The sequence below is a fragment of the Mustela nivalis genome (assembly GCF_964662115.1).
Source record: "Mustela nivalis genome assembly, chromosome: 4".
NCBI lineage: Eukaryota > Metazoa > Chordata > Mammalia > Carnivora > Mustelidae > Mustela > Mustela nivalis.
The window spans coordinates 8274890-8294015 of NC_139023.1; the positions used below are offsets into that span (position 1 = coordinate 8274890).

General features: G+C 39.5%; 1 protein-coding gene across 2 annotated transcripts in view; it reads right to left on the reverse strand.

The window, feature by feature from the left end:
- Positions 1-606: 606 nt before the first annotated feature.
- Positions 607-19126, reverse strand: part of MTHFD2L (methylenetetrahydrofolate dehydrogenase (NADP+ dependent) 2 like) — a 127809-nt gene continuing 109289 nt past the window's right edge. For both annotated transcript variants that reach the window (XM_082728596.1, XM_082728595.1), the window contains one exon: positions 607-1961. In XM_082728596.1, the coding sequence (XP_082584722.1) occupies positions 1849-1961 (113 nt within the window). In that variant the 3' untranslated portion in view covers positions 607-1848. The remainder of the gene's footprint in view (positions 1962-19126) is intronic.

The following is a 19126-nucleotide window of genomic DNA, read 5'->3' on the forward strand; positions in this document are numbered from 1 at the left end:
GTATTTGGAGTTGGGTTCAATTTTTTTTCTATTGCAGTCGCCTTGATCCCGCTGCTACAGTCTTGGATAAATTATTCCTTACCACTTTTACCAAATGTCAGAACAATTTCTCTTTTCCAGTATTTTAGTCTCTAGAAAGATTCCCTCCTGAATTTTAGCTTAGCCAAGGAGCAGAAATCTTCCCAAAATAATTTCTGCTGTACTTTTGGGGGTTGGGGATGGTAAGCTCAAAACTGCAGACTTTACCTTTTCCATGTACATGTATTTTGGGTCAGTTTTGTCTGTTTGGGGGAGTCTGGGGCCCTTTCTGAAATGTTTACTTGGGAGCATTGAATGTAAACTTCTGTCGAGGTTACCGCACAAAGATTGGTCTGGACTGACTTTGGAATGGACTATAGAACCTTTCCTTGCATGCTGAAGAAACTTGTACATTTCCCCAGTAGGCGGTAAAGAAATACGTAACAATTCTATCCCTGAAGGTAATATTACACTATATGTTAACTAACTGGAATTTAAATAAAAACTTGAAACCATGAAAAAAGAAAGAGGTAACAAATACATGAAAAAAAATCTCATAAATATCTTAAGGAAGAAAGAAGACAGGTATTCTTCAAATCGCTTTTATTATACAGTTGAAATATGATTAATTATAAGTATCTAGACTATTTTCACACAATTGATCAGGGGCACACACTGATAAAAACATGCACTGGGTAAGAATCGTTATTGGTACATAAACACACCGGCATTCGGCATGAAAACAATACAATTAAGTGAGTAGGGTAGTCTCAAAATAGCCTTCAAGTGACATTCCGGTGTATTTCCTAATTTAAATTGTGTTAGAAATGTGGCATCTACTCTGAGAACCAACTCAACTGCCATAACAAATGAGGGAAGAATTGGGGGCAACAAAGCAGTAGATTTTCAGTTATAGTCTAAGGTTTAGCTTTGGCACATTGTAAATCTATTATTTTCCTATTAATTTCCGAATCTATGAACAAACCTTCATTCTTTAATGAAGTCCTCACTCATACTATACCATATTTTTCTACTAGTTGTGGGAAGAAACAACCACAGTTTTGTTTTATATGTTTGGTTTGGATTTTCCATTATTCCTCAAGGCAGGTATTATCCAAATATTTTTCTAGAAGAAAGAAATTACACGTAAGCCTAACATATTCTCATTACATTTTTACTACGGCAAGTAGTCATTCACAGTTTGAAATGACCACTACCTTTCTAAGCAGCACTGCATTTTTTTTTGCCTTCTTTGTTTACTTTTCTTACCTTGAATGGAGTATCGTTTCTCCTTGAGATGCCTCACAGCATCCATCTGGGAGACACATGAGATCAAGATTTTACTTTTAATATTTTATCTTTTAGCACGTAAGCTCTTTTTCAGCATGTAATAAACATAAAATATATAAAAATGGAGCCTGCTTATGTCAAAATCTCAATTATATTATCCGCGGGCACCCATTTGGCTGATAAGACATCTGTTGAAAGCATATCGTGTGCAATATTTGTGTCAAAAATATATTCATTTATTATGAGCCCTTTATTGTTTAATATTATGAACAAATATTGTTCACAAAATAAACCACTGTTACCAAAGTTTTCACTGGAATTGTTTGTTTTTCTTTTCTTTTTTTTTTTCCTCTAAAACTCAAAATCCGTGAGCAGGAAATGCGTCAAGTTGCATGAATCATCTGATCCACGATGACTCCATCCATGAAAAAATAAATACGATGTAGAAATAAATAGCTTTGTAGTAAAATATAAAGGTGTTTGCCCTTTGTCAAATAAATAAGGAGCATGATTTCATTCTGTTTTATTCTTTCCTGTGACCTAGTAAATGAGTTTTTTAGCTGCCAGAAGAGTGTTCCTCAGAAGCATCGCCACCGTCATGGGTCCCACACCTCCTGGGACTGGAGTGATAAAGCCCGCCTTCTTCTTTACAGCTGACGGAGAAAACAGAAAGCCATCTTTATTTTTAAATTTTCCTGAGAATTTTTAAATAACTTGCTAAAAGATAAACTGAGGCATATAAAACATATTTTTAAAGATTTTTTTTAAAAGTAATTTTTATACCCAACATGGGGCTCAAACCTATAACCCCGGGACCATGACCTGAGCCGAAGGCAAATGCTTAACCACCTGAGCCACCCAGGCGCCCTGAGCTTGCGCCTCTTGATCTTGGGTCCAGGAAGGGAGACCCGCATCGGGCTCCCTGCTCAGTGGGGAATCTACTTCTCCCTCTCCCTCTGCCCCTCTTTGGTCTTTCTCTCTCTCAAATAAATTTTTTAAGAATCTTAAAAAAAAATAGGAGTTGCAGACTTTATTAACTGACCCAGCTAGGCACCCCAAAAGTTTTTAAGAGTTTATTTGAGCATTTATCAGTCTGTATTGGACAGCAGCGACCTGGAAGTGGTCAGGAGTGCTCCACCAGCGAGGAGCTGGCCAGAGACTCCAAGAGAAAAGGTGGAAATAAAGCAAGGTCATTGTGGATAGGCTATCACTTAGAGCCCAACTGGCTTCTTGCGACCGGTTGTCCTCAGGATTTGACTGTGTAACCTTGAGGCATTTATAGGCTTAGATTCTGGTTTGCTTACATAGGCTCTCATGGCAATAGAGTGCTGTTCCAGGCTCCTTGTTTCACGAATTTAAGAGACTAGAGTGGATTTTCCTTCATTACACAAATAACTCTAAGAACCTCTAAACACTCACGCACTTAGAGAGATAATCCTGTGTATGTTATCTAATCAGCCTCAGAGGTGGGTTGAATCTCCACGCAGTTGCTTTTACACGATGATATAACCCAGGAGGGACTCAACTACCTGTAATTCGGTGATCTACTTCTAAAATACATGATATTGGTCACAAAGGGGGAACAGGATATAGACAGTTCAGCACACATCATTTGTTAAATTGACGAATTCCTGTTCTAACAATAGCATCACTTATGTGTGGATAATACGTTTCAGTGCACCTCTAATAAAAATCACCGAACATACTTGAATTACTGAGCATATACACATAGTCTTGTCCTAAGGTATGCAGCCTTCTTATTCAGTGAATAAACTCAAAGAAAATGACAGAGAACTTTCAGCAAGTTTTATTTAAGAATGTTTCACACCCACATTATCACACGTGAATGGCTCCATGCTTTGACCGATGGTTTTATGCTTCACCATGTGAAGATGAACAACGAGGTTTTCCCAGGTAACTCTTACACGAAGTTAGCATCGACAATACTTCTCTAATGCATACTCTGACATTATTAGTCACATGTTATTTAGATGTATGGCCTTTTACAAGTTTGCTCGTGTATGCTTCTGTAAGAATCAAAACTAACAGATGTTATCTGGATCTCAAGTATTATTTTTGTACAATTTATACTGCTTTGTTGAAATAGGGTTTGTAAAATTTACACTTACCTTATTTGAAGTCTAATAGTACACTAGAATTTTTTTTTTTTTAATCATAGGAAGAAAAAGGAATAGGGTTCTTTCGTTTAAGCACAAATAGGCTTAAAGACATCACAAAAAAAGGAAAAAAAAATCTCGCTAGTATGTATTATCAATTTTCTCATGGTATGTAACAAAGATGAGAATACTTATGATCTGGAAGGTAACAGATTCGTTTTCCAAAAAGCCGCTCTACACATGAACATTTCTTTCCCCCACCACACATCCATCCAATACCAAACACTAGCCTAGGTCAGTAGCCATCCCAAAAATAGCTAGGAGTCCGCAATCCTTTCCTCCCTTACCCTGGCTATGCCTTCCACCTGGAATACCCTTCTACTTTATCCAAATAAGAGAATCCTTATTATTCTTTGAAAGCCAATAAAATATTACCTGGCTATAATTTTCCTCAAAAACTCACCAGTGTTCAATTAAAAGCCCCCCTTCCTGTATTTCTGGTAACTTTATACACAACTCTGTCATGGAAACTAACACACTGTGCTGTCTGCTCCCTTTGCCAGGCATTGGTACCTGGATGGTAGCAACCAAGACTTTACAGCTGGGTGCTGTCACCGTTGGGTTTCATCTTAGAGTCTCCCCATGTACAGGTCAGGCATTCAGTAAATTTTGATGAAGTGAACGTAATAGCCTTTCAGATTTATTTATTTTTATCTTTACTTTTTAAAAGATTTTCTTTATTTGTTTGTCAGAGACAGAGTGAGTGCACGTGCGGGGGGAGCAGCAGGCAGAGGGAGAAGCAGGCTCCTGCCCTGAGCAAGGAGCCCGACGCAGGACTTGATCCGAGGACACTGGGATCTTGACCTGAACTGAAGGTAGATGCTTAACCCACCTAAGTGCCCCTAGCCCTTGAAATTTAAAATCTGAAATCAATTTGCAGAAATGTGTCAGTGGATACAAACAGTTTAGTTTAAGCTAATTGAAAATTAGCTTGAAAACCTCAAGCTACTAATTTGCATGACCAGTGCCTTCCAGGAACTTTACTATAGAATTGGAAAAGCCATGGCCTTAAAATATCAATGAATCTCTAGAAAAAATGTACTATGATACTATTCTTTATTCTGATAGTATTTAAAATCATGTATTTGTAAAGTTCTGACTCTGAAATATTAATGGATAAAAATAAAAGACAACTGGATGATGTGATAAATGAAGAATCAAGTACAACTAAATCTTCAAGGGAAAACAGAATGGTTCATTTCACAATCAAAAGGTTGATAAAATTTATGTCAGGGAATCTGCTGTGGGTAGTAGTCATTTTATATAATGCAGTTTTCAACTTTGAAAGGTAAAGTGGCTTGGAATAATGCATATATAAAAGTAGTAATAACCATAGTTACTATCGATTGAATACTTGCGACTTGCCAAGAACTTTATAAGTACTATTTAAATAACTCCTATGGGATTATTTTTTTAATTTATTTTTTATTTATTTTCAGCATAACAGTATTCATTATTTTTGCACCACACCCAGTGCTCCAGGCAATCCGTGCCCTCCACCCACCACCTGGTTCCCCCAACCTCCCACCCCCCACCCCTTCAAAACCCTCAGATTGTTTTTCAGACTCCTATGGGATTATTGTTTCATTTTAATAGACAGAGAAAGTGTGTCTCCCTGAAGTTAGAGTGACATACCACTCCCTTATATGGTAGAGATGCTGTTTACAGCCAGGTCTGAAACATTCTACGGTTCCATAATTGCACCCCAGCCCAATGCAACCGGAATACCATGACCTGAATACGTAGAAAAGTCCCAAGAAAGACTCATGAACCAAAAATTAACAGAGTTTTCTCAAAGGGTTTGGAGGGGAGTCTGAAAAAGGAAACAGGAAAGTTCTAGCAAAGTAACTTTCCGACATTTTTACTCCGAGTACTCACAGCTCATCATCTCTGAATTACATCCAGCACCTCCGATTACACAGCTGGCTGAGCAGTCGGGAGTTTGCTTTCTTCCTGGGTGTCAGATCAGATAAACCACGGGTCTGCTCAGGTATCATGACACTCCTCTTTCAAATTAGGTTTTTCACAATATGCTTACTATTGCATTCTTTTGCTCAAAAAAGTGAGGTTTGGGGTTGAGGGAGAGGGATGAGAAGAAGCTGGTGCATGAAATCACACCTGCCTGAGATCTGCACCTTGTGTCTACTTTTCTGCACTCTTTACCAGTAGAAAGTAGCACACATTTATCTCGTCTTGCCCACCACTTCATAGAAATACACTATGTGATGGGTAGTGGGTCTTCACTTGCCCTGGCTAGGGTTTCTCTAGATACTCAGAAGCATTCATTTGCATCAACAGAGCCCCGTGCACTGCTCACTAAGCAGAAGATTATGTCACTAGGAACATATCTGGCCATTCAAATGCTGTTTCAAGTATTTTTTTAATCTTTGAAATAAAGTGGAGGAATATGAAAAATCGAGTTAGTACACAGTCACAAGAGGTCAACTGTGATTTTTTTTAAAGATTTTTTAAAAAATTTATTTGACACAGAGAGAGAGATCACAAGTAGGCAGAGAGACAGGCAGAGAGAGAGGAAGCAGGCTCCCTGATGAGCAGAGAGCCCGATGCGGGACTTGATTCCAGGACCCTGAGATCATGAACTGAGCCGAAGGCAAAGGCTTAACCCACTGAGCCACCCAGGTGCCCTCAGCTGTGATTTTGATGGGAAAGAAAAAAAATATATAAAGTTCTCTATCCCTTTTGAATTGATTTTCGTGGGAATCTGTATCTGAGAAAGAACTAGAAGTTTATCTGCTGCTGGCTAGGGTAAATGTATCATTTATTTCCATAAGAACCAGGATATGGAAGTATTGATTTCCCAAGAAAGGTAGGGAATGCCAGTTGGTACAGATGTCAATGCTCAAAAGAAATTCTCTAGTCTAGTGATTTTGCATAACTATGTCAGGGCTGTCCTATACAACATGTTTACGAAGCAGCAGAAGTGGCTTGTGAGCTGTAATTAGTCAGGTGAGAAAGAGTTAAATTCAATACGTCTGAAAAGCATCTTCCCCAATTGTGTCTGCAAGAGAGTAAGTTAACAAGCATTACGTCACCAGAATAATCTCTCATTGGCTGGTCTTTCCCTGAGGGCAGACAAAGGTTTGCACCGGCTTGGAGAAGATGATGCTTTTAAAGATTAATCCTATTAGATGTGAGGGAAATAGTTCTAGATGCTTTATTGAAATGAATTACAGAAGCACTTTAAGGCAAAATTTCCTTCAAAGACTTATTTACTTTGCATTCAGGTGTGAGGGAGTATATTTGTGTGTGAAGAAAAACGCCAAAAATTCTGTATGGATGAGAAGCAGGTACAGGCTTCCCCCTGCTATCCAAAAGTAGAAAGAGCATTCCTAGGAAGCCTTTCAGAAGCCAAAATAGTGTAATCAAAGAAGCATTATGCCATTAATTTATATGGAAAAAATGTCGAGCGTGCCCAGATCTAAAAAATAACCTCGCTTTGGCTTTCCTGACATCTTAGGACATCTCTTGCTAACAGATGCACAAAATAAATGGGGCTAAGCATGGATGCTCACAGACACCGTTCCCAGCTCTGGTGGCTGGAGGCTGATCTGCTGAGTGCAGGTCCCAGAGAAGGAGCTTGGTGCCCCACCTCCCCCGCCGCAGCTTGGTGTGTCCACTGCCTCTGTGATGCTCACTGTGAAGCAAATACTTAACACTTTTTGCTTTTCTTTATTTCTTTATTTCTTTTTTCAGAAAAGCTACAATCCTCATTTAGATGTCTTTGACTTAGCGAAAACAGAAACTAATGTAGTTTTTTTGGTAAAAGCAAAGTGACAACATGAACTTCAAAAAATGGGGGCACATGTATTAGATCTTGAATTAAGATGATTCTAGAGCTCCTGAAACTGACAGTAAACACAGATAAAAGGATCATCACAGATCCTATTGTTATCTGCATGGAATCTGCTCTGGGAAAGAGATTCAGAGGAAAATGACTTGGCCATGCTTCAAGCAGGTTTCTGCAAATAAGGACTATTTTGAGGAAAGGCAACGATTATCATGACAATTTATTTCAGTGACCTCTCTACACACTGTAGACACTGCAAAGTAAATTCTGTAGATTTCCTTGAGGGTGATAGAGTTCTGCCAGCATGATCTAGAATATCAAAGAGTATGTTCAGTTGTACAGAAAGAAAAGAGATGACCACTTAAAATCAGTCACTCGGGAACACAGGACTTGCCTTTGCACATTCTCCTCTTTGTTTGACATACCTTTCCTGCATTTTTCCACCTGATGAATATTTATTCTTCCTTTTCAGATCTGGCTAAATGGGACTTCCTTTGTGTGCTCATTAACTCCACAGGCTGAGTTAACGGTTCACTGACTGACCCATGAAACTCAGCAGTGATCTTCCCTTTGCAGCCATAGCATATGCTGGAACCAACCCCCTGAGAGATGTAGTCACATGACATATGCCTCCTCCCACCTCATGATTCTGGTGCATGCCACTGAGAATCATTTGCTAGAATGAGACTTCTAATAATGGGGTTTGAGGGGAAGTGGGTTATACATGTTAACAGCAGCAAAGAGGAAGTTTAAAACGTGGTTGAAATTCACTGCTTCGTTAAGCTACCTCACTTGGGGATTTCTGGTTTCCCAGTCAGGCCCCAGGCGGACCCCAACATGCAAATGTTTGAGTCACAATTGCTAATGCCCCATCAGTCAAAGCAAGTCACGTGGTCAAACTCACACTGAAAGTCCTGGGATAAGAAGAATGGTAAAGCCACATAGCCACAGGGACGTGCGCATAGGGACAGAAGAAATACCTGGTCGTATTTTTTTTTAATAAACTACTATAATGGTTTCTTGGTTTAGAGACAAAATCTCTAACCTGCTGCCAGATTCTTTTAAACACAGATTATTAGATCACTTCAGCTTTGAAACATCTGATGAATCTTCACCGTCTTCAGGATAAAGTCTAAACTGTTTATACTTGTGGCAATTAAGGTCTTTTAGGATCTGGCCCTCCACCCGGGTCTGGCATTATTTCCCAAGCCTTGCATATTTTCCTAACTTATTCACTGTTCCCACACTGGCTCCAGCTGGGCCCAGATAGAGTCACCACAAATGTTTCTTGAGGAAGACAGCCAGAGCCACTATCCCTTGAAGCGGATAGTGTAGCTAGGAGATGGATATTAAAAAGATAATCACCCAAATAATAATTGAACTCTGGCTATGAAATGTGCCACACGTGTGAATGTGAGAAGGCCCTCACTGAGCCTTGCATATGTGGGTGGTGTTTATCTAGGCCAGGCCTAGGATATGTGAAGGATAAATGCAACCTTTCCCATGAAACAAAGAGGTGGTATGTAGCCAGTGTTCTTGGTTAGGGGAGGCAAGGTCTGTGCAAAAATGAAGGGGAAGAGTCATGCTCCTGTAGAGCCCAGAAGAATATAGTAAAATTCTGGATATTAACCTAAGAGCAATGGTTAAAGTATTTTTTTTTAATTTTGGGGGAATATATATATATATATATATATATATATATATATATATATATATATTCCGAAGCAAGATAAGGTCAAATGGAGAAACTGTTTTGGATTGGCATATTTCTCTAATGAAATGAGTTTATCATCTGGGGCAGAGGAAAGGGAGATAAACAGAAAGTAAGAACATAAGGTAAGATATGCTAAGATGGTAGTAAATTCAGGTTCTCCTGCAGCTCAAGGAGGGAACAGGAATCAGAAATGGGCATCAAAGAAAGCTCTGTAAAGTGACAGAAACTTCCAGATCCGATGGATGCTTGAGGAGCAAGAAAAAGGAGAGAACGCGGTGCAGATATCAGGAAATAGTAAAAGCAAGGAGGTTTGATCTGACAATGAAGTTGATGCAATGGAGGAGTTAACAGAAGTTCATTATGACCTAAGCACAGGAGGAAAACAGAGTAGAAGGAGATGTGGGGGGGTGGGGGGGTGGGTTACATGACCCCTCAGGGAGGGGGCAGGACATTTAGGCTGGGTGATGGCAGCTGTAGTTATTGTGTCCGGATGACTTTTTAAAGAAAGTCTTTTGTGAATAAACTTGGTTACTTCTATCTGTAGGAACAACCAATTTTATAAAATGAGAAACTGGGAGTGAAAAATGTATACTGCTTAATAATTTCCACATAATGACACAGAAATTAATGTTGCATTTTCAGAAAGTTTTAGGTCCTTGAACATTATTAAATTATTATCCAAGAAATCCTTTTTTACCCTGAAATCCAGAGGCTAATCTGTCATGTTCCCTTTTCTCCACTCTGTGGATGACTATTTTCTTTTGGTACCTAGCTTCAGTCCAGGATAAAGAATTCAGATGGGTATGGCTTGACCAATTTTCCAACATTCTTACTTGAAGAAAACCATGTGTCATGGTCAGGATTAAAACAAGAAGTACAGAACAGAAGCGATTAGGTTATTTCATTTTAAAATTTGAGGTGATGACAGGGATGATGGAAGAAATGAGGTGTCCAGTCTACGTGTTTCAAAAAAATCCAGGGGTGACATGTGATCACAAGGTGTGGAAAGATTACTCATGAAGGATACTAACAGCAACATAAGAGACAACAAAACGTCTTTTAACAACCTGGGTGAGAATAAAAGTAAAAACGTATGTGACCATTGACCTTTGGTACAGCAACCCATGTTTCATGGCAGGGTATCTCCTGCCATTCTGTGCCATTATTTCCTCTGGAAACTTTGTATTCCCAGGTTCCTAAGGTCTGGATTTAATACTCCAAACTCTCGCCTAAGGTACTCTGTTAGGAAGACTCAATAGTTCTTCGGCACATAGTGAATTTCTGCTTTGTTACATTATATACTATGCCAAAGTTTCCAAAAGGAATTTCCAGATGTACCTAAACAATTGATTTTCTGGTATGCCTTGGAAGTTGTATTATTCTGGCAGAGTCAAAGAATATATTTGTGCTTTATAAATGTAGTTTCAGGTAGAGGAGGAAGAACTCATGTCTCAAGTTCCTGTGATATTGTTGTATTTCTCTTTGCATTTTGTCCAGTTCTTTGCCACTTTTGAGGAAGTACTCCATAACCCATGTCAGATTTGCAACTAATTTTTAAAACAAACTTCCATCCCCAAAAGGAAAAGGAATGATTCCTTACGTGTGGCAAAACAGCAGATGAAAATTTCCTGTTTTTCTCATATGAATTTCAGCATTCTAGTATACAAGTGTAATTGTCTCAATTAAATGCTTGGAGAATTTTCCCATGCTTCTAAATGCAGGCCATTTATACATGACCTCTCAAACACATCCACTATAATGAAGTGGAGACAAGCTCCAGGAAAATGAAGTACATGAATAACAACCAGAAAAACCTGACTGGCTCAGGACTGGAGAAACAGTATGACTCAGGAGGTAAGATGGAAAACACTCCACTTTCTCATATGGTTGATATAAAAATGACACTTATGAGCACGATGAACCAGAGAGAGTAAAGGGCTCCTTGGCAAGTGAATGGCTCACTGCTGAACTCTAGCAAGGCTACAAGGAGTCAGAGACCCCAAAGGCAATTCACTATGCTTCCTCTTACATTTATCTGGTTGCCTGATTCTGGGGTTTCTACAAGATTTCTACATATATTAGGACATTCATTATCTCAGCACCCTTTGGGTCAGTAATAGGACAGACAGGATTAATCCCCTAATGGAGTAAAAGAGTGAGACTCTGATCCACATTTCTAGATGGATTGTGCTGGTTTCATTAGCTTTGTAAGTTGCACTTACATTCTTCACCTATTTACTGTGCTATTTGTATGTGCAATGTGGCTAAGCCTTTTTTTCCCCTCTATTGTTCTCCTTACATTAAATCAAATCTCCATATATCCAGCTACCTGCCTCATAGATGTGAATCCCAGAAGATAATGCTCATTCCACTCAGAACGCATTCAATGGAGTCAAATAGCAAATCAATCACCAAATGAAAATCTGAAATTTCTTTCTGTGAACTTTGTCTATGATCCATCTGTGGAACCTCCTTCCTGACCATGGACGGTATCACCTACCAGTGTCTGTTTCCCTTTCAGTAGGCAGGAGTTACTGCCATGTGTATTTCTAGTACTTTACCTAAAGTACTAACTAAAAAGACTAACACTATCTCCCTTTCATTACTTCTTGAGAAAAACATAATCATCATGTACTCATCTCATCCCCCCCCCAGTCCTTTATCCTCAAGCCACCAAACATTCCTACCATACAGTGAGAAATGTGTAAACTAGATAGGCTGTTTGGAGGATTCTCCAAATCTCTTATCAAGGCCTCGATGTCGGTAGCCTGCCATTGTCAAACCAAGATGCTAGGAGATAAAATCTCCATCTAGAGATATTTGTACTTTAGTATGGAGCCCTGGGAAACAACTACAAAAGAATTGCATCCTTAGGTGTAAAAGAAGAAGAAGGACTTGAAGAGGCAGCAGCCCTTCTCTTGTTCCTGGGGATGTCCTCTCTGTGCTTCAACTTTTACCTCCTCTGTGAGGGTAGATTGCATAATTTCAAATATGTTCTTCTACAAAGAATGTCTTTAAAGCTGATCTGATTTCAAAGAACGTAGACTTCACAATGAGCACCGTGTTGTAAAATGTAAGTGTGCAGTGAGCCACAGTCAGGGTAGCTGGCTCCCTGAGAAGGATCTCACAGTGACCATGACTACTTGTTTTATGAAATGACCTGTAGAGGCACTAGACCACAGTGTTGGTAACAGTCTCTCTAACAGAGACGTTCGCAAATTTCCATTCACTTTTTTTTTTTTTTTTAAGATTTTACTTATTTATTTGACAGAGAAAGAAAGCACAAGCAGGGGGAACAACATTCTATCCACTTTTTAAAAATGACTGGAAGAGGCGAGCCTGGGTGGCCCAGTCAGTTAAGTGTCCGACTCTTGGTTTCAGCCCAGGTCAGGATTTCAGGATCATGTGATCCTGCTCTGTGCTGGGCTCCATGCTGGGCATGGAGTCTGCTTCAGTTTCTTTCTTCCTCTCCCTCTCCCCATCTTGCTTGTTCTCGCTTTCTCTCAAATAAATAAATAAATCTTAAAAAAAAAAAAAAAAGATTGGAAGAAATCACCTCTGGGTTAAAGTGTTAGGTTCTCTCCTCCCTTATCCTAAAGCTGGGCTTTTGGGCTACCTTGTAATCATCTACCACAAAAAGTTGGTATTTTGTAATCATCTACCACAAAAAGTTGAACTCTCTCATTCTTTGCACTATATGAGGATACAATGAGCAGTTAGCTGGCTGTAACCCAGAAGAGGGTCCTCATCAGAATTTGACGATGGTGGCACTGTGATCTTGGACTTCCAGCATCCAAAACTAAAAGAAATAAATGCTTATGGTTTTAGCTGCAGTTTGTGGAAATTTGTTAAAGCAGCCTGAACAAGACACATGCATCAAATTAAATGATTAACTCTGAATACTGAGTTGGTGGGGAGTCTCTTTAACTTTTTCTGTTTTTTTTTTTTTTTTTTTTTTTGTTGTTGTTGGTTTTACAATACCACAGACTAATAGTTCTGTATAAGTGATCTACGTCAAAAATAGTACCATTTCATTAGAAACTGGCAATACTCTCTTACTTTCCCATCTTGTAGAACACATACTTAGGAGTAAAGAGTACTAAAATCCCTTCCAACAGAAGCTTATTTTAAATTAAAAGAGATTAACATAGGGAAAAAAAAAATAAAAAGGAGAGGGGAAGGCAAACCATAAAACAGACTCTAAGCTACAGAGAACACAGTGAGGGCTGCTGGAGGGGTGGGGGGAGGGATGGGTTAAATGGGTGGTGGGCACTAAGGAAGGCACCTGTGATGAGCACTGCGTGTTACTTGTAAGTGATGAATGACTACATTCTACTCTTGAAACTGGTTTTACACTATACATTAACTAACTAGTACTTAAATAAAAACTTGAAGCATAAAAAAAAAAAAGAGGAAGAAGAAACTTATTTTAACATTTAATCGGGAGAATATAAATTCCATGAAAGCAGGAACTTTATCCTGTGCATGGCTATTGCCCCAGTACCTCGAAGGTGTGCTTCATGAGAAATACGTGTTGAGTAGATCAACGAATGACTCAATGGATGTATTGTTACTGGATCTGGATTGTTGTAGGTTAATAACATGCTTGATGCTAACTTGAGTGGCAGCTTTTGTCCCCATTAAGACAGTTTGAAGGAACTACTTCTGTAATGGAGAGTCACATTAGAGATTTATAAGTACAGAGGAGGATCATACACTTGACCAAGGGTATGACTAAGAAGGCTGAGACCTGCTGTGGGGATGGAAAGATAAAAGAAATATAGGACAAGAAGCTCACTGTACAGCGGCATATAATTCAGTAGACAACAGCTGAGTAGAAGTCTAAGGTAGTATAGGATTAAGAACAAAATGAACAAGGCATATGGGACCTGCTACAGGAACTTGGAGAAGGTGGGGATAGGCATGAGTGCTTTAAAGTGGCTTTGTATGATTTGTGGGTGAAGAGCAGACTCGGCCAGAAGAAAGTTGAGGCCAGAAAAGCAACGAGGGACAGGGTGGTAAAGCAAAGTTACATACTTCTGGATTAGTTCAGAAGTGAGCATGGAGAGGGAGGTGAGTCATGTGAGCGCACAAGTGCACACACACACACACACACACACACACACACTCTCTCTGTCTTTCGCCAGGCACTGTGCTCAGCAAGTCACATACATTAGCTCAGGTGAGGCGATTATTTCATTTAATCTTCATAACAACTTTATAAGATAGCCATTATTATCTCAGTTTTTCAGATGATAAAATCAAGTCTCAGAGAGGTGAAGTGATTTGCCTAAGATCATAATTGTTTTATGCAACAGAACCAGGATTCAAAACTAAGTCAGCTTGACTGCAAATTATAATATTTTAAGAAAGATTGGACACAATATCGAAAGAGAAAGGAGGGACAATGTAAATCTCAGGTTTCAAAGGTGAGATACTGTGCGTACAAAGACATCTGGAAGTGACTGTGGTTTTAGTTCCACATCTAGTAGTTTCTTAGAAAATGGTATGGGGCTTCTATAATAATTCTAGACCTCGTTTGTCCTCATATTTTGACTATTGGGTTAGAATTTTGCAGAATAATTCTGACCGGATAGAGTCCCAAATTATAGAGTCCCTTTTGTTGTAGGAGGGCTTTCATGGCTTTGAAGAATGCAAAGTAAGCCTCCAGCTACTTGGGGCATAATTCACGACTGTTTACAATGTCTCATTTCCCTTGTTCAACAATGGTGAGCATACTATTGGGTCCAAAAGACCTTTTGCAGTTTTCTTCTTTGCCTTTGGTCTGCTATTTTTCACCTGGAAAGAGCCCCTTTTTCTCTTTCTCTGTCCACTCTCTACCCTATACACACACACACTTGGGTAAAATTCATCTTTTCAGACTCATCTCAAAAGGATTCTAGAACTGGCGCTTTCACTCTTGCTTACTTGAAAACTCTTAAGAGTCATAATTGATTCTCTTCTTTCTTTTATATCTAATCATTCAGCCAATCCTTCCAACTCGTCCTTTAAATTCTATCTATCATCTAACCACCTGTTAACACCTTCACCCATTACTGTGTTGGCCCATACCTCATCTTGGATAATTTCTTACTTGGATAATTATAATAGCCTCCTAACAGGTACCCTATTTATATCCTAACCTCTCTAAGGTCTATTTGCCATCAGTAGCCAGAGTAATCCTGTTAAAAAGCAAGTCAAATGTCATTTCTTTGCCCCAAATTTTCTTTCTTTTTTTTTTTAAGATTTTATTTATTTATTTGACAGAGAGAGATCACAAGTAGACAGAGAGGCAGGCAGAGAGAGAGAGAGAGGAGGAAGCAGGCTCCCCGCTGAGCAGAGAGCCCGATGCGGGCCTCCATCCCAGGACCCTGAGATCATGACCTGAGCCGAAGGCAGCAGCTTAACCCACTGAGCCACCCAGGCGCCCTGCCCCAAATTTTCTAATAGCTTTCCAATGTATTTAAAGTAAAGTCCAAATTTCTTTCCACAGCCCTGCATGATACGGTATCTCTGCTGTTGCTTCTTTGACTTTATTCTCCATGATTCTTCCCTTTATTTACTCTGAGCCCGTAACAATGGCCTTATGGCACTCAAGATAGCCAGCAGGCACGCTGGTCCTCAAGGTCTTCACGCTTGCTGCTCCGTGTGTGGGGGCTAGTCCTCTCCCCTATATCCACATGGCTCCCTCCCTCACTTTGTTCAGGCTGGTGGTGCGCCTTCCCTGCACACCCGCTTTAAGCAACCTTACTCTATAATTCTCTAGTCTCCCTTATCTTGTTTCGTTTTTGTAACAGCAAACACTTCCTAATATATTATATGGATATGTATGTATTTGTTTATTATCTGTCTTCTCCCACCAGATGTAAGTTACCTGGGGGTTAGGACTTTGCCTCTTCAGATCAGTGCCGCGCCTCGAGTGCCCATCACAATGTCTGACAAATAATATTGCTCCAAATCCTTCTGCATTCCAGCCTCAGCCTCTCTCTGGCCTCCAGGAATTCCTGGGAGAGCCAAGGGAGGCTCCTTCCCTTCCCACCATGCTCCTTAGCTCTGTTTGCAAAGGGTTGTTGTGAGGGACCAGAGAAGTCCCTTGGACTACAGTGCTGGAAATCATGGGCCAGGAAGAAAATCACTAGCAGGAAATGGGCTCAGCTGTTGTGACCCCTGCAAGGCTGATAAAGACCATCCTTGGCATAGTTTAAGAAAAGGGCAAGTTGTAAGCTGGGATCTGGGCCTTCTTTTCTTCCTTACTCTCTATGGCAGTTGGCCTACGGGTCCCCTTTCCCTCCCTCCCTAGGACCCGTCCTCTCCCTATCCACATACTCCTCTCCAAGTTTAAGCACTGAACATCATGAAAATTACTCTTCTCATTAGTTCAATGAACTGCTGTTGTTGGTTCTGTGTCATTGCTCTGCAGCCTAGAGGGTGAGGTAGCCCAGCTCCAGGAGGGCATTTGGTCCCATTGCTCTCCCAGCATATCCATGGGAGGGTACAAGAGGGCCCCACAGGAGGCTCTGAAGAGCAAGCAAGACACTGAAGAGCAGAGAGCAAACAAATAACACTAGGAGGGAACACCCTGCCCATGCCCCAGTACCCACTGTGTCCCATCCTGAACCTAGAGCCCCCACACTGTATTTTTTTAAATTTAATTGAGATATAATTTATATGAAACATTAAACTTAAAATGTACAACCTGGTGATTTGATACATTTATATATCAATGAAGAAATAATACCTGTTCTCCTGAAGCTGTTTCAAAAAATAGAAACAGAACGAAAACTTCCAGACTCTTTTTAGGAAGTCAGCATTACCCTGATCCCCAAACCAGGCAAAGACCCCACCAAAAAGGAGAATTTCACACAAATATCCCTGAGGAATATGGATGCTAAGATTCTCAACAAGATCCTAGCTAATAGTATCCAATGGTACATTAAAAAGATTATCCACCATGTCCAGGCAGGACTTAACCCTGGGATGCAAGGGTGGTTCAACATTCGCAAATCAATCAATGTGACAGAACAAATCAATAAGAGAAGACAGAAGAACCACATGGTCTTCTCAATTGATGTAGAAAAAGCATTTGATGTAGAAAAAGCATCCATTCCTGATTAAAATGATTCAAAGTATAGGGATAGAGGGAACATTCCTCAACTTCATAAAATCTATTTATGAAAAACCCACAGCAAATATCATCCTCAATGGGGAAAAGCTGACAGCCTTCCCTTTCAGATCAGGAACACGACAAGGATGTCTACTCTCACCACTCTTGCTCAACATAGTACTAGAAGTCCTAGCAACAGCACTCAGACAACAAAAAGAAATAAAAGGTATTCAAATTGGCAATGAAGAGTCAAACTCTCTTTCTTCACAGATGACATGATACTTTATATGGAAAACCGAAAAGACTCCACCACCTAAACTACTAGAACTCATACAGCAATTCAGTAACATGGAAGGATACAAAATCAATGCACAGACTTTCTCATACACTAACAAGGAAAATAAAGAAAGGGAAATTAGAGAATTTATTCCATTTACTATAGCACCAAGAACCATAAGATACCTGGGAATAAACCTAACCAAAGAGGTAAATGATCTGTACTCAAGGAACTACAGAACACTCATGAAAGAAATTGAAGAAGACACCAATAGATGGAAAACCACTCCATGCTCATGGATCGGAAGAATAAACATTGTTAAAATGTCTATACTGCCTAGAGCAATCTATACTTTCAATGCCATCCCAATAAAAATTTCACTGGCATTTTTCAAAGAGCTGGAACAAATAATCCTAAAATTTGTATGGAACCAAAAGAGACCCCAAATTGCTAAGGAAATGTTGAAAAAGAAAAAACAAAACTGGGGGCATCATGTTACCTGATTTCAAGCTTTACTACAAAGCTGTGATCACCAAGACAGCATGGTACTGGCACAAAAACAGACACATAGACCAGTGGAACAGAGTAGAGAGACCAGATATGGACCCTCAACTCTATGGTCAAATAATCTTTGAACAAAGCAGGAAAAAATATCCAGTGGAAAAAAGATAGTCTCTTAAATAAATGGTGCTGGGAAAATTGGACAGCTATGTGTAGAGGAATGAAACTCAACCATTCTCTTAGACTATACTCAAAGATAAACTCAAAATGGATAAAAGACCTCAACATGAGGCAGGAATCTATCAAAATTCTAGAGGAGAACATAGGCAGTAACCTCTTCGACATCGGCCACAGCAACTTCTTTGAAGATATGTTACCAAAGGCAAAGGAAACAAAAGTGAAAGTGGGACTTCATCAAGATCAAAACTTCTGCACAGCAAAGGAAACAGTCAACAAAACGAAGAAGTAACCCATAGAATGGGAGAAGATATTCGCAAATGACACTACAGACAAAGGGCTGATATCCAAGATCTATAAAGAACTCCTCAAACTCAACACACACAAAACAGATAATCACATCAAAAAATGATAACCTGTTCTTATTTGCTTTGGATACATACTCAGAAGTGGTATTGTTGGATCATAAAATCAACATACAGAAATCAGTTTTGTTCCTATACACTAACAATGAAAGAAATGAAAAAGAAATAAAGAAAACTATCTCATTCACAATAGTATCAAAAACAATAAAATACTTACAAATAAATTGAACTAAGGAAATGAAGGATCTGTACAATGGAAATTACATGACTTTGATGAAGAAAATTGAAGAAGACACACAGAAAAGTGGAAAGCTATCCCATGCTCATGGGCTGGAAGAATGAATTGTGTTGCAGTGTCCATACTACCCAAAGCCATCTATAGATTCAGTGCAATTCCCACCAAAACTCCAATGGCATTTTTCAGAGAGATAATAAAAAAATTGAATGAAATCACTGAAGACCCTGAATAGTCACAGCAATTCTGAGAAAGAAGAACAAAGCTAGAGGCATCACACTTCCTGATTTCAAACTATACTATAAAGCTATAGTAATCAAGGCAGTATGGTAGTGGCATAAAAACAGGCACATAGACCAAAGGAACAAAGTAGAAAGCCCAGAAATAAATTGCTGCATGTAAGGTCAACAATTATTTGACAAGGTAGCCAAGAACACTTAATGTAGAAAGGATACGGTCT